Source organism: Myxine glutinosa, chromosome 6 (assembly GCF_964187855.1).
Source record: "Myxine glutinosa chromosome 6, kmMyxGlut1.1, whole genome shotgun sequence".
Classification (NCBI taxonomy): Eukaryota; Metazoa; Chordata; class Myxini; order Myxiniformes; family Myxinidae; genus Myxine; species Myxine glutinosa.
Genome location: NC_136266.1, coordinates 100,452,048 through 100,466,646, shown reverse-complemented (window position 1 = coordinate 100,466,646; position 14,599 = coordinate 100,452,048). Strand labels below are relative to the sequence as shown.

The 14,599-nt window shown below is 45.6% G+C and overlaps 1 protein-coding gene across 6 annotated transcripts in view; it reads right to left on the bottom strand.

Moving 5' to 3' along the window:
• TMCO4 (transmembrane and coiled-coil domains 4) overlaps positions 1–14,599 on the bottom strand; it is an 86,480-nt gene that overhangs the window by 39,566 nt on the left and 32,315 nt on the right. For all 6 annotated transcript variants that reach the window (XM_078780252.1, XM_068120689.2, XM_078780251.1 and 3 more), the window contains exons 4-5: positions 2,464–2,491; positions 973–1,102 (exon numbers count right to left, since the gene is read on the bottom strand). In XM_078780252.1, the coding sequence (XP_078636378.1) occupies positions 973–1,102; positions 2,464–2,491 (158 nt within the window). The remainder of the gene's footprint in view (positions 1–972; positions 1,103–2,463; positions 2,492–14,599) is intronic.

Sequence of the window (14,599 nt, the reverse complement as noted above, 5' to 3'; positions counted from 1 at the left end):
TGGGACTGCCACTGGTAACATGCCAAACAGTTCAATCTTCGTTTCATCAGACCACAGAATCTTGTTTCTCACAGTCTGAGAGTCCTTTAGGTGCTTTTTTGCAAACTCCAAGCGGACTTTCATGTGTCTTTCACTGAGGAGAGGCTTCCGTCTGGCCACTCTGCCATAAAGCCCAGATCGGTGGAGTGTTGCAGTGATGGTTGTCCTTCTGGAAATTTCTCTCATATCCACACAGGATCTCTGGAGGTCAGCCAGTGACCACCGGGTTCTTGGGAACCTTTAATGCAGAGATTTTTTTTTGTAGGCTTCCCCAGATCTGTGCCTCGACACCATCCTGTCTCTGAGCTCTGCAGGCAGTTCCTTCGACCTCATGGCTTGGTTTTTGCTCTGATATGCATCGTCAGCTGTGAGACCTTATATAGACAGGTGTGTGCCTTTCCAAATCATGTCCAATCAATTGAATTTACCACAGGTGGACTCCAATCAAGGTGTGGAAGCATCTCAAAGATGATCAAGAGAAATGGGAGGCACCTGCGATAAATTTCAAGTGTCATAGCAAAGGGTCTGAATACTTATGTAAATGTGATATTTCAGTTTTTTCTTTTTAATAAATTTGCAAAACTTTCTAAAATCCTGTTTTCTCTTTGTCATTATGCGGTATTGAGTGTAGATTGATGAGGGAAAAAATGAATATAAACGATTTCAGCATAAGGCTGCAACATAACAAAATGTGAAAAAAGGGAAGGGGTCTGAATACTTTCTGAATGCACTGTATACAAAATAAAAAGACATGGAGACATTAAAAACCTTTTATTTTTAATTGAACCTGCATTATAGCTGTGGTAATAAAATGAGGAATAAAAATAATTATTGGACATCCTGAATTTTGCACTTATGACTTTTCTAAAACGTCACTACAAAATTGGCATCAATCAGTCTTCCTGTAGAGGGTTTGGGAATGATGAAACTCACTCGTTTTCAGGCAATGCAGCACACAAGCTCTGCACAAGTTGCTCTTCCACCGAATCGACTTCAGCGTTTGAAACATGTAAGAGTTGTGCCACATGTCGTATTAAAACCCGTGCACGTGCATCGTAGCAGCCTACAAAACAACACACACAACCCCATGCCCCCAACAAAAGATTATCCGCCAAGTGTACTTGTTTGTGTGTACCAAGTGATTATCCGCCTTCAGGACACAAGTGTACTTCATGAGACAAGACCATTTGTTCTCAGGTGGAAACCAGTTGCAGTTAGTGAGTGGGAGCCATTGTTAATAAGTGAGGAATGATGGGCATCCAGCTTATAAAAGCACGCTGTACGTCAGAGCAGAAATCATAATGTTCTTTGTGGCATGATTCATATTTCTTCCTTACAAGCCAAATAATGGCCTTTCGGGATAACTATTTATATGATGAATGAGGGAATTATTACAAACTAGCAAATAGCACCCGTCGCTTCGCTGATGGGAATGCTAAAGGAGGGGGAGAGAGAAAAACGGAGGAGAAAGAGAAAGAGAGAGGGAGAGCGAGAAAGGGGGGGAGCGAATAAGGGGGAGAGAGTGAGGAAAGGGAGAGGGGAGTGACGCCTCACCGCATGTTGCTATACACCCTGGGAGGAAGGGGTGCAAGGAGGGGAGAGGGAGTGAAAGGAAGAGAGGGAAGGGGCAAAAGAGAGAGGGGATAATGTTATGGGGATGTTTTTTTATCAGCAGGGACTTGGGCACTTGCCAGGATAGAAGGGAAAATGGATGGAACAAAATACAGAAAAATCCTAGAGGAAAACCTGCTGCCCTCTGCAAGAAAGCTAAATTGGGACGGAAGTTCACCTTTCAGCATGACAACGACCCAAAGCACACAGCCAAAGCTACACTGAAGTGGCTAAGGAACAAAAAGATAAATGTCCTTGAGTGGCCCAGTCAGAGCCCCGCCATAAATCCAATTGAAAATCCGTGTCATGACTTGAAGATTGCTGTCCATCAACATCCCCATGCAACTTGACTGAGCTTGAACAGTTTTGTACAGAAAAATGGGCAAATATTGCCCAATCAAGGTGTGCAAGATTGGTAGAGACCTTTCCCAACAGTCTTACAGCTGTAATTGCTGTCAAAGGTGCTTCCACCAAGTATTAACTCAGGGGGGGTGGACACTTATCCAACCAAAATATTCTAGTTTTGTAATTTTAATAAATTTTCTGAAACTTATCGAATTTGTTTTTCACTTGGAAGTTGTGGGTTACGATGTGTAAATAAAGGTGGGAAAAGTCTGATTTAATGCATTTAAATTCTAGGCTACAAGGCAACAAAAGGTGAAAATTTTGAAAGGGGGTGATGACTTTCTGTGGGCACTGTATAGTACACACATTATTCCGAATCCAAAAATGCAATGTTCTCAAAGTGGAGTTTTTAAGTTGACTGTTGATTCTGTGGCTACAAGTAACTCAAAATAATAAAACAAAACTTACCATCTCTTAAGGCAAATGACAACAAGTCCTGGAAAACAAGAAGGCATATAAATAAATAAATGAATAAAAAAAAGAAGTGAAATCCAACGTTATCATAATCATCAGGTGCCATCTTTGAATCGGAGGCTCGCAATTATTAAATGCTATTCCAATCAATATTCAATCGCTACAAAAAGCTAATTCTTTGTCTTCCTCGTCTTATCTGTCCACTTTTGTATTTGCCTTCCTCTTACTCTTCTTCCACCAATGTTATCAGTTTGTCGGATCAAATGTCAGCTGTGCTGTGTATTTGCGATACTGTTACATCCTTTTACACAAAAAGACACTTGGTCGTTGTATTTTATTCCGTCCCATCCAACTCTCATCATTATTTTTAGCATCCACAATTTAAAAGCTTTTAAACACGTATTTTGCCTTTTAAACACTTTTAAACACGATCAATTTAAACACGTATTTTGACATGTGTTGTAATAGTCCAGGTTTACATCCCATACAACAGTATTGACCACATAGAGCACTCTACAATTCTGAATTAAGTTGTTACCTCCACCACCAAAGGTGGGTGGAGTTTATGTTTTCACCTCTATCTGTTTGTTACTTGCAAAATCGAAGATTTTTCAAGTATATTGGTCGGTTGCGTTCGTGGTTCTGTCTGTCTGTTTGTCAATTGCCGGAAAAGATTCCGGCAAGTATGTTGTTTGGTTGGTTTGTCTTTCTGTCTGTCTGTCTGTCTGTTTGTCTGTCTGTGCGCAGTACTACCTCTGCACCGTTGCACATAGAATCGCCATACTTTACACACATATTTGTCTTGCCCTGGAATAGACTGTGCCCAATTTTTAACTCTCTCGGCCCAAGGCCTCCATTATGACATGATAATTCGATAATTCGCAAGTACAAAACTTCATCCAATCAAGATGCAATTTCTTGAGCACCATGTCGGCATAAACTGGCGGAGAAAAAAATAATAATGATGACGTCATCGGTCACGTGGTTCGGCCGCCATCTTGGGAAAAAGGAAAAACTTTGCACCTCTATATCTCCAAAAGTGCTTCATAGAAAAAATTGAGACATGGCTCATTGTAAAGAACTCTCCATGGGGAATAAAATATGTTAATGATGATGTCACTGGTGCCTCCATTATGACGTCATAATTCGACATGTACAAAACTTTATCCAATCAAGATGAAATTTCTTGAGCATCATCTAGGAATAAATTAGTTTAGAAAACAAATAAAGATGACGTCAACGGTCACGTGGTTCGGCCGCCATATTTGTCCAAAATGGCCGATAAAAATAAAGTACATTCCGGCAAGTCCTCGGTCTCTGACTGATTTTTCATTTGTTTGTCTATTTGTCACCGGCCTACAGGTCACAATTCTAAACCGATCATCACAAAACGGCACCAAGCTGTATAGGTCGTCCCAATTGAGAAGCCTATTGATTTTGAGGTCAAAGGTCATCTGGAAATAAAATTTCTAAAATCGCCATTTTAAATCCGATTTTTTTTTTTTTTTTGTATACAGAGTCGAAGCTCGTGAAAGAGCTAACATTTATCAAACAAACAAATCAAACAAACAAGCAAACAAAGTATATAAAAAGGGGAGCGGTCGATAAGATGGGGAGAGAAGGGGAGGAAGCACACAAACACAACATTTGAGAGCAGGGACATCGGGAGATGTGTGGGAGGGAGAGGGCCTGGGGGGAGGCAGGATAGGTATAAAACGCAAGGACACCAAGGACTTCCAGGAAAGAAGACAAAAGTCACCTCAAAAAAGTGGATTTTGGGTGAAATTAGCGGGGGTAGAAAAGATCAAGGTTTTGGATTGGGGAAGATAAGAGATGGTGGTGAACAACCGTTTTAAAGACCTGGAGGGAGGAGTGGGATTGAAGAGAGTGAGGGAGTTTGTTCCAGAGGCGGGAGAAAAGAGGAATGAAGGAGTGAAGGTGAGCAGAGAGTCTTGATTTTGGCAGTTTAACCATAAGAGGGTTGCAGGCAGATCTTGTGCGACCTGCAGGAATATTTGGGGGACAGAGCCCAGAGAGAGGTGGGGGAGCAAGGCCGGTCGAGGCAGAAGGAGAGAGTGTGGTTGTAGTAGTCAGTGAGGTCAGAAGGGGTGTGAAGGTCAACAAAGGGGGAAGTGGACATTTTTTCAGAGAGGGTGGATGAGAATGAGGTAGGTGAATGAGGTAGGTGAAATGAGGTAGGTGACTTAAAAATGAAATAGCATTTGTATATTGAGTCACTAAATTAGGAAATTAACTATTTTTAAGGTCAAAAGGTCAAAGGTCAACTCAAGGTCAAACTTCTAAAATCATCATATTTCATCTGAAAAAGTCACTTTTCATCCTGTTGACCCGAGCTTTGATCAAGATCGTCAATTTTAATCCTCATTAAATGGACAATTTGCTGTATCAATGGAAAACGTTTGAGGGAGGGGGGTGGTGGATTTTGCAAGTATCGTGCTCCGCATGACGTCTTCTTGTTTGTCTGTCTGTCTGTGAACAAGATATCTCAAAATGTTGTGAATGGATTTGGACGAAATTTTGCGGAGAGGTTGGGTATGTGACAAGAACGAAATGATTAGATTTTGGGGAAGATCTGGATCCGGATCCAGCTACTAGACTTTTAAAAGTGATTCTTCACCATTGGGAGATAGGGCCAAAAACGATACATAGCAGGATATCTCAAAATTATGTGGACTGATTTGGACTAAACTTGGTGGCTAGATTGGGTGTGTGACAAGGACTAATCGATTCGATTTTGGTGAAGATCTGAATATGGATTCGGATGTGAGGATCATTTAATCTTTGAAGTGATTCTTCACCATTGAGTGACAGGGCCAAAAACGACATACAACATAGATAAAAAAGTTGTGGACGAGTTATGACAAAACTTGGTGGACGAGTTGGTAATGTGACAAGAACAAGCCGATTCGATTTTGGTTCAGGTCCAAATAAGATCGGCCTATCAGTGGGATAGAAACCATAAACTGTTCAGTCTGGCAGAAGTATGCGCTCTACCGAGTGCCGTTCTCGTGATGCTCTTTTTTTTTTATATTGCTTAAAACTCCTTTAATGTTGTTAAACTCTGAAATGTTTATGTTGCTGATCTGGACATCTCAATTTTCCTCTCAACTTCTGTATCACATCTTCCATCAACAGCAAAAAGATGCTCAGTGTAGATAAAAGATGCATCATCAGTATTAAGATGCCAAAGGTAGACAAAATATTTCACCTGTTTGACCGTTTACTCTTAATACTTATGCTCAATAGTGAGAGGCACATCTTTTTCTTTACTAATCGACATCACTTTAGTTTTATCGAAATTGCGACTAAATGCAAAGTTTTCAGTTATTTCGTTGATTGTTTTTTTTTTGTTTTTTTTTTTGTATACTGAATCGAGGCTCGTGAAAGAGCTAACATTTATTTCACAAACAAATCAACCAGACAAACAAAATATATAAAAAGAGGGAGCGGAAGACAAGATGGGGAGAGAAGGGGAAGCACACAAACACAACATTTGAGAGCAGGGAGAAGTGTGGGAGGGAGAGGGCTTGGGGGGAGGAGGCGTGGGAAGAGGGGGGGGGGGAGGGGGAGAGGTATAAAACACACAAGGGGACCGAAATTAGCGGGGGTAGAAAAGATCAAGGTTTTGGATGGGGGAAGATAAGAGATGGTGGTGAACAGCTGTTTTAAAGACCTGGAGGGTGGAGTGGGATTGAAGAGAGTGAGGGAGTTTGTTCCAGAGGTGGGAGAAAAGAGGAATGAAGGAGTGAAGGTGAGCAGAAAGTCTTGATTTTGGCAGTTTAACCATAAGAGGGTTGCAGGCAGATCTTGTGCGACCTGTAGGAATATTTGGGGGACAGAGCTCAGAGAGAGCTGGGGGGGCAAGGCCAGAGAGGAGTCAGTAGAAGACGGAAAGACCATCAACCTGCCTGCGGTGAGTGAGTGAAAGGCCCTTGGAGTTAGCTTCATCGCGGGAGATTCCAATGATTCTGAACGCTTTGGTTTCAACAGCGTGAAGACGAGCTAGGTGTGAGGCAGGAGCACCAGACCAGAGGGGAGAGCAGTATTCCATAGAGCTGCGGATGAAAGCCTTGTAAGTGGTGAGGAGCTCAGGTGTGCCAAGGAAGAACTTCACACGACGGAGGATGCCCAGTCGGCGACTGGCTTTGGAGGCCAGATTTGAAATGTGGTTTTCCCAGGAAAGATCATGGCAGATAGTGAGACCCAAAAGATTGAGTGACAGAACTTCTTGGAGAGGATTATTCAGAAAGTGGATGGGAGGGTTGTCCAGTTGGTCTTTTCGGAGAGACATCGTAAGAGTGTGAGATTTGTCAGGATTGAAAGACATGTTCCATTTGTTTGCCCAGTCTGTGATTTTGTCCAGGTCTGCAGAGAGTGAGGAGGCTGCAGACTGCCGATCTGAGGGATGAGGAATGGAGCGACAGAGAGTGGAGTCGTCAGCAAAGAGATAGAGAGGATTTTCAAGAGAGTCAGAGAGATCATTGATGAAGACCAGAAAAAGAACAGGGCCCAGAACACTGCCTTGGGGAACTCCAGCCTGAACAGGAAGAGGAGATGAGAGAAACCCATTCAGGGCCACACGTTGACTACGACCAGAGAGGAGGTCCGCCAGCCATGCGTGGAGATTTCCATGGATACCAAAGGAGGAGAGTTTGGTGAGCAGAGCGGGGTGCCAGACCGTATCGAAGGCACGTGAAATGTCAAGGGAGACAGCTCTAATTTCCTGTTTGGCGTTGAGGACCTCCATCCATTGTTGAGAAAGCAGAAGCAGCATGTCCAGAGTAGAGTGACCAGGTCTGAAACCAAATTGATGGTCAGAGATCAAGCCATTGGAGAAGAAGAAAGATTTCATATCTGAAGCAATGATGGATTCCATGATGGTGTTGATAATATTATGTGTGCGGGGTAAAGGGTAGTTATTAAAATGTAAGGCCTAAGCATGAGCCGTGTGCTTGTGGAGGATAGATAATTTCTACCTATATGGAGGACTTCAGGTTTAGGTTAAATTGTCCTGTTTTTCTATGCAGTTGGAAGGCAGTGTTGTTTGTGATAGAGAGGTTATTTAGGTTGACGACATCACGTGAGCTGGCCTTCCTGTCGAACCGGCAGGGGGCAAGGTAAGATGACCTCCGAGAGGGTCAATAATATGACGTCACCCCAGCGTGCAACACGACGTCACTCCCTTCTCCCCCCTCAATCGCCGAGGCCTATCGTCACAAGGCCCATGACGTCTTGCCTGACTCCACCCACAATTTAAACCTGATGAAAAAAATCATATGGCCCCCATGTTGGTGCTTACTGCTATGCGAAGCCAAATACCTCTTCGGAGCTGTCATATTCACAATGGCCATTCCCTCCCGATAAGTTTTCCTTTCGGTAGAACGACCAAAGTGACAGTCAAAAGGACAAATTTTGAGACCCGTTACAATGCACTTCTCTCGACTTGTGCTGTCTATCAGCTGCTTCTATTTCTTCACAACTTTCATTACAACATGCCTATTTTGCTTTGTTACATTCATGCTGTATCATATTCTTCATCACCGAATACATCCGATGCAATAACAACAGTTTATACTTGTGAAGCATCTATAAAGGTCACAATCATACAATGGACAGGAAGTCCAACTTCTCTAATATCTCATATTGATAACTTTGACTCCTCGATAATCATTGTAGTGAAATCGTATTAATGCTGAACCCAGGTGATGCTCGCTGCTCGCTGACACCGCTAGGGGCGCGCGGCTATAAGACCCGATGCGGCCGCTGCTCGAGGCGACTTCTCCTGTGACATGTTACATTGACTAGTAGACTCGTTAACGGTACGTACCGCATAGAATATTACGCTTGCTTTCATTGAACTATATTGTGGATTGACCTATGTGAAGCCAAACCTTATTTCTATTGCATTCCTGTATTTGCAGAATGATGTCAAAGGTCTTAATGGAATTAAACCAACAGATGGACTAAAGTTGTGGTCTTGAATGATTTCCACAACACTTAATTCCATTAAAATCTACGGACATGGCGGGAAACAAGATGCTGGTGGTTTCGCAATTCTGCGCTGACCCGCAAGCCCCGGATGCTGGTTTGAAACTGACTCACTGGTTGAAAACTTTGGAGAACCAGTTCGCTGACCAGGACGCCGAGCTGACAGCTGCCGCGAAGCTAGCAGCGCTCCAGTCCAAAGTCGACTACAAGGTGTACAACAGTATTGCACGATGTGCGACGTACGACCTTGCTGTTGCGGAGCTCAAGCGATTGTACATAAAGAAAAAGAGCGTGGTGTATGCTCGCCGTTTGCTGTCATCTAGCCCAGCAGATATGTGAAAAAATTGTGCTTTTGGTGATACAAGCATGAAATTTTGAACACTGATAGAGCATACTACTAGGAAGATTTTTGGATATAGGGGCATTCAAATCTTTTCCTAGGGACAAAATGGCGGCCATTTTAAAAATGGCCGTTTACGGATAATAAGATACACAGTACCGATGTCTATAAAACTAGATTTACTTATTGCTCAAGCACACCTATGATGTTTTTTTCACGTAAACAGGTTGTAAGATCATAATTAAATGTCAACAAACTCACATAACATTTATTTGGTCCTTATTCTTTACAAAAATAATTACTTTTTGAGCTATTTTGAGCAAACTCCAGAAACACAATGGAAATGAAGTGAAAATGCCACATTAACGCTGTGGAAGTGACTTTCACTATAAAACAGTCTACAAAACAGTCTTCCACATGTTTGTGTATATGTAACAGGTGTGTTATTCCTCCTGTATACTATCGTGTGCACTCCCCTGCACAGTGACACAGAGCTGAGCACTGGAGTGCGGCCTTAACACACTTGCACTGTTTCCTGCAACCCTTCTTGCATCCACATCTAATCAATTGTCGGCATGCCTCAGTTGCCTCTGTGAGGGTTGTCCAATATATCCCCCAGCCGTTATTACTCTGTTTCCAACCCCATTCACTTGGCGATGGGAGCTCAGGTGCGCAAATCATCATCTGGCCCCAACAAAAGCCGGCTTGGTAGGCAGCTCTCTTGATGTGTTGTCTGAGGGCTTCTTGCGTTGGTGGGATAGCCTCTATTGATCTACCAGTCTGGGTGAAGAGATGCTTGCGGGCATCGTTAACATGTTCCTGGCTGCTTGTTCGATCGTAGAGCAGAACAACAAAACGCTCCAGTGGATCCATGTTGTCATTTGCAGTTGAAATGGTTGGTGTGGCAGCCAGTGCGCAGAAAGCTGAGGTGACCTCATCATAGGCTTTCCATGTTTCCCATGCTGTTTTCTTCCCCCTTCCGCCGAAGCAGGACACGGTGTCACACCCAGTGAAGGCGTGGAAGAATGGCAACCCTCGGCACTTGTTTGGTCCCAGTGCCACAGCCATCTCGTGAGCTGCCAAGTGCCTGAAATTCTTCCCTGTGCCAAAAGCAACCCAGAGTTCATCGATGTCAAGATATCCAGTTGCTGCCACTGCAAGGATCAAAACATCTGTGTCCACTGTGCGGATTGACACCTTGGTATAGCCCTGTCTGACTGCATCTTGGACATGGAGTAGTATCCTTGTATCTGCCTCCTCGTGACTACACGGGGAAAGACCAGTAACATCTCGTGGCTCTGTACAAAAAACTTCTTTGTGGTTTGTGGTGACGATTTGCTTGTCAGTCTCAATGTTTGCTATCCTCGTTGCTAGAAAGTCAAACAACTTCACCTTGTTCTCGTCTATGCGAAGGAAGGCCTGCCAGTTTCGAGGGATGGAACTAGATGGCTCAACTCGTCTCCTGGTGCCTTTACCCCTCGTCTTCCTGGTGTCGGCTTTCAAACTGTCTGGGAAATATTCATCCCAGATAATATCAACCCTGCTCTTATTTTGTATCTGAGATGTGATGTATGGCAAGAATACTAGTGATGCATACTCAGAGAAGGTCTTCGCATTACGAGGTGCCAGCATGTTCACGATGGCTGCTCCATCCAGGATCATGACTTCAACAGGGGGGCTTACATCATCATTTTCCCGTGAGGTGATCAGATCTTCTAAGCACCCAACCAGATCAGACTTGGTTCCAAGCCGGATTTTGCCCATTTGTGACAATGCAGGGGGACAAGCTTGGTTTTCATGTGCAAAGAATTCATCAAGATCTCCATTCCGTGTCTGGGATGCAATAAACAGCCTGGAGAACAGAACGCAGTCATTCTTCAGAGATACCACCTTCAACTCTGTTCTTGACTTCTCTCTGACTGGGGGTCGGCTGAAGAGAGGGAGATTGTTTCTTTTTATTGGGTCAGTGATAGGCTTTGTCTGATGTACAAGCCTCTCGTTCACATATGTGTCATACTGTTCTTTTCCCAGCTTCTCGATCTGGTAAAGGGTGTTGATGACTGCTGGGTCTGCCAGGTCTCTGCTGTCTAGCACCAAGAGATCTTTGCTGTCGTCACAGAATGGGTTCCCCATCTCTCCTATGACACGGGTGAGTGCTCTCACATCTCGAGCAAAGGCTACCTGCGTGTGCTTTGTCTGTTCATGGTGTTTTAGTTCAGTTTTCCTAATTCTTTTTTCTGTTGTGGCCTCGAACTTATAGATCAGTTTGGCCATCTCTAGACCAGACACCATCCATCGGCGCAAAGCTGCAGCATTCTCCGTAAGACCTACAGCCCCTCCATCACCTTTCACCAATGCATTATTTTGCTCGTGTGCCTGGTCTAAGGCTATGGCAGAGAATGCACGTGTAGTTTTCTTCATGGTGAAGTTTCCTGCCAGAAACTGTGCGTATACAGTTGGATGCTTTGTTGCAAGTGTCACCATGTCGCGCAAGTGAACTGGGATCCACCTGGCATAGTTTGTATGTCCCAAGGCGAAGAACCATGGTACAAGCTTGGTCAGAGCATCAGTGTACAGTTGGAAGTCGCACCTCATCGGTGACCTCCTGACATAACACACACTTCTCCCAATCTGTCAGATAAGGCATGTTTGTTCCAGATGTACTAGGGCTTTGGGGGTCTAATAGCTTGAAATTTTTGTTGGCCATTGTCAATTAAGCATTATCCACCACCACCATCCAATCAATATACAAATTGGGAACCAAATCTAGGTAGCTACTACAGTCAATGAGCGAAGGTGCAGTGCAGTCGAGTTATCATCTGAAAAAGAAATACATACATTAATTATCATAAATATAGTAATTCGCTTTCGTAACTTTTCACTAGCCTTGCATTGTTCCTTATAGTCACCTAGTCTATGATAGGAAAGTTCATAAAGCTACATCAAAGTTGTTCATATAAAGGTATTGAACCAAAATTACACCCAGGAGAAATCAGATAGTCATGCAAAGTTAAATAATTAAACCGCTAGACCAGTCCTGTCTATTGCAATGGTAAACCATTTGTTCTGCCCCTTATAGGCCACCGTAGATTCCAATTTTGAACCCAGTATGAAGGTATTGCATAGCATGTACATGACAATTTATAATATGCTCATTACATTGTGTTTCAATAGCAGCACAAATGACAAGTCTGAAATAATAGGTAAATATGTCCTTCTTAGCCGCCATTTTGTAAAATGGCCGCCATTTTGGGCCAAGGAGAAATCTGGAATGCCCCTACATCCAAATTTCACTGTAAGGGTATGCCCTAACTGTGTGCCAAGTTTCATGCTTGTATCATCAAAGGCACAATTCTACCACAATTCTTCACATATCTGCCGGACTAATCACGACGCCAGCAACCAAACGAGTCGATGGATCACTATGCCCAGGAGCTCCGGCAACTCCTGCTAGACAGCACCCAGGAGCCACGGACTCACGAGCAGGTTCAAGATGACCTTCTCCTAGACGCTTTCGTCTACGGAGTCTCCTCTCAGGACCTCAGGCTCAAGCTCTTGGAGAAGACCGACCTGACCTTCACGGCGGCTCTAGAACAAGGAAAAGTATATACCGAAGCGTGGCTGCAGTCGAACGACTATGATCGCACGCGCCTCTTGGCGGGGACCTCGCTACACGCACGGCCGGAGAGCGCTACCGCCGAAGAACCGGGAGCGGACCCGCTCGCGGAACTCCAGGTTGCCCCGGCGGAGGATCCGGGGATCCTGACGGCTGCCGCTACGGCCAGACCCAAGGCCTTACGCGGAGCCGCATGCTACTTCTGTGGGGGTCAACGACATCCCCGGTCAGTGTGTCCGGCTCGGGACACAATATGCCATATGTGCTCGCAAAAGGGGCACTATGCAAAAGTGTGCCGGAAAACCGCACGCGGTTCGTGGCCGCGCGCGACCTTGAATGGGCTTATTGCAGAGCCTATGGGCCGAGCACGGAACACGGCGCCTTACCCGGCTTTGATGGGCAGTGCCCCTCCTTGCGGGCCCCTGGTCGCCCAATCGACCTTGGCAAGAGACACCGAACAGCCACAACAGTCTCATCCTCAATCGGACATGGAACGAGCGTCCTTGACTAGACTCCGGGCAACGCGAGGGACTTTGGGGCCTCGCCAAACCCCAGCGGTACGTACACGCTACGTCTCTTAAGAGCGTACAGCGTCCTCTGGCGGCGACACGTGTTCAATGGCAAGACTACGGAGGCCCATACTCGTCAAACGGCGATTTTGAATGGCAAGACAACGGACCGCATGGGGGTGCTCTCTGACAGCTTTAACGAATGCCCCATGAACAACGAATACTCCGGCAACGACCGCAACACTGCTGATTGCATGGGAACGCTCCCTGTCAACTTATACGAAACTCCACGGGCACCCTCTGATGCCAGGAAAACTGCGGCTGGCATAGGACCCACCCGCGAGGCGCGACCGACTCACTCGGGAGGTTCGGTCCCACTCCCAGCAGGCTCGTCCGGCCTGGCTCAAGCCATTATTCCCCTCATGGTCGAGGGCCATTGTGTGCGTGCCTTGGTGGATACAGGGTCTACGGATAGTTTTATCGATCAACGACTAGTGCACAGGCATGGTTGGCAGGTCTTGGGGACTACGAGACGGATCTTCATGGCTTCCCAGGGACTTCGGCTCAGCACGAAGGGGGAATGTCGATTGAAACTCGTGATAAAGGGACGGGTTTTCCCAGATGTACACCTCATGGTCTTACCTGCTTTATGTGCTGACATTCTGTTAGGACACGATTTCCTTAAGCGACATGGACGACTGGAAATGGAGTTTGGTGGGCCAGACACGCTTGCTGTTGGTGGGACTGACACGCTTGCTGTGTGTGCCCTAGCGAAAATGGAAATCCAGCCACTTTCGCTGTTCCCCAATTTAACCTCCGACTGTACACCTGTAGCGGTAAAATCACGGCGCTACTCTCGAGCAGACATGCAATTCATTGCGGGAGACGGCTCAGCTCTTGAAAGTCGGCATCATAGAACCCAGCCGGTCGCCGTGGCGGGCCCAGGTCTTAGTGGTGCGAAGCGAAGCACACCGCAGACGCATGGTAATCGACTATTCCCAAACGATTAACCGTTTTACACAGCTGGATGCCTACCCCCTTCCGGGGATGGACGCGCTGGTGCGACAGGTGGCCCAATACTCGGTCTACAGCACTCTCGATCTCCGTAGTGCGTATCATCAGATCCCTATCTCTAGGGCAGATCGTATCTATACCGATTTTGAGTCGGGGCAACGGTTGTACTAGTTTACTCGATTGCTTTTGGGGTGACGAACGGGGTCCCCTGTTTCCAGAAAGCCATGGATGACCTCATTGCGAGGGAGAACTTGACCGATGTTTTCGTCTATCTAGACAATCTTACGGTTTGTGGGTATGACCAAGGGCACCATGATGCTAATCTGAAGCGCTTCCTCGAGGTCGCGCAGAGGTATCGCTTAACCATGAACGAGGCTAAGTGTCAATACTCCCTACGCAAGATAGATCTTCTGGGGTACACCGTGACCCATGGCTCTGTCGCTCCGGATAAGGAGCGTCTGCGACATCTGCTCGACATGGCCCCTCCCAGCGATCGGGCGTCCCTGAAGCGCGCTCTCGGGCTATTCGCCCATTACTCTAAGTGGGTCCAAAATTTCTCCGCGAAACTTCGCCCCCTCGTGGCCTGCGACACATTCCCTCTGCGTCCGGCCGCTTTGGCGGCCTTTGGAGGCCTTCAGGCCG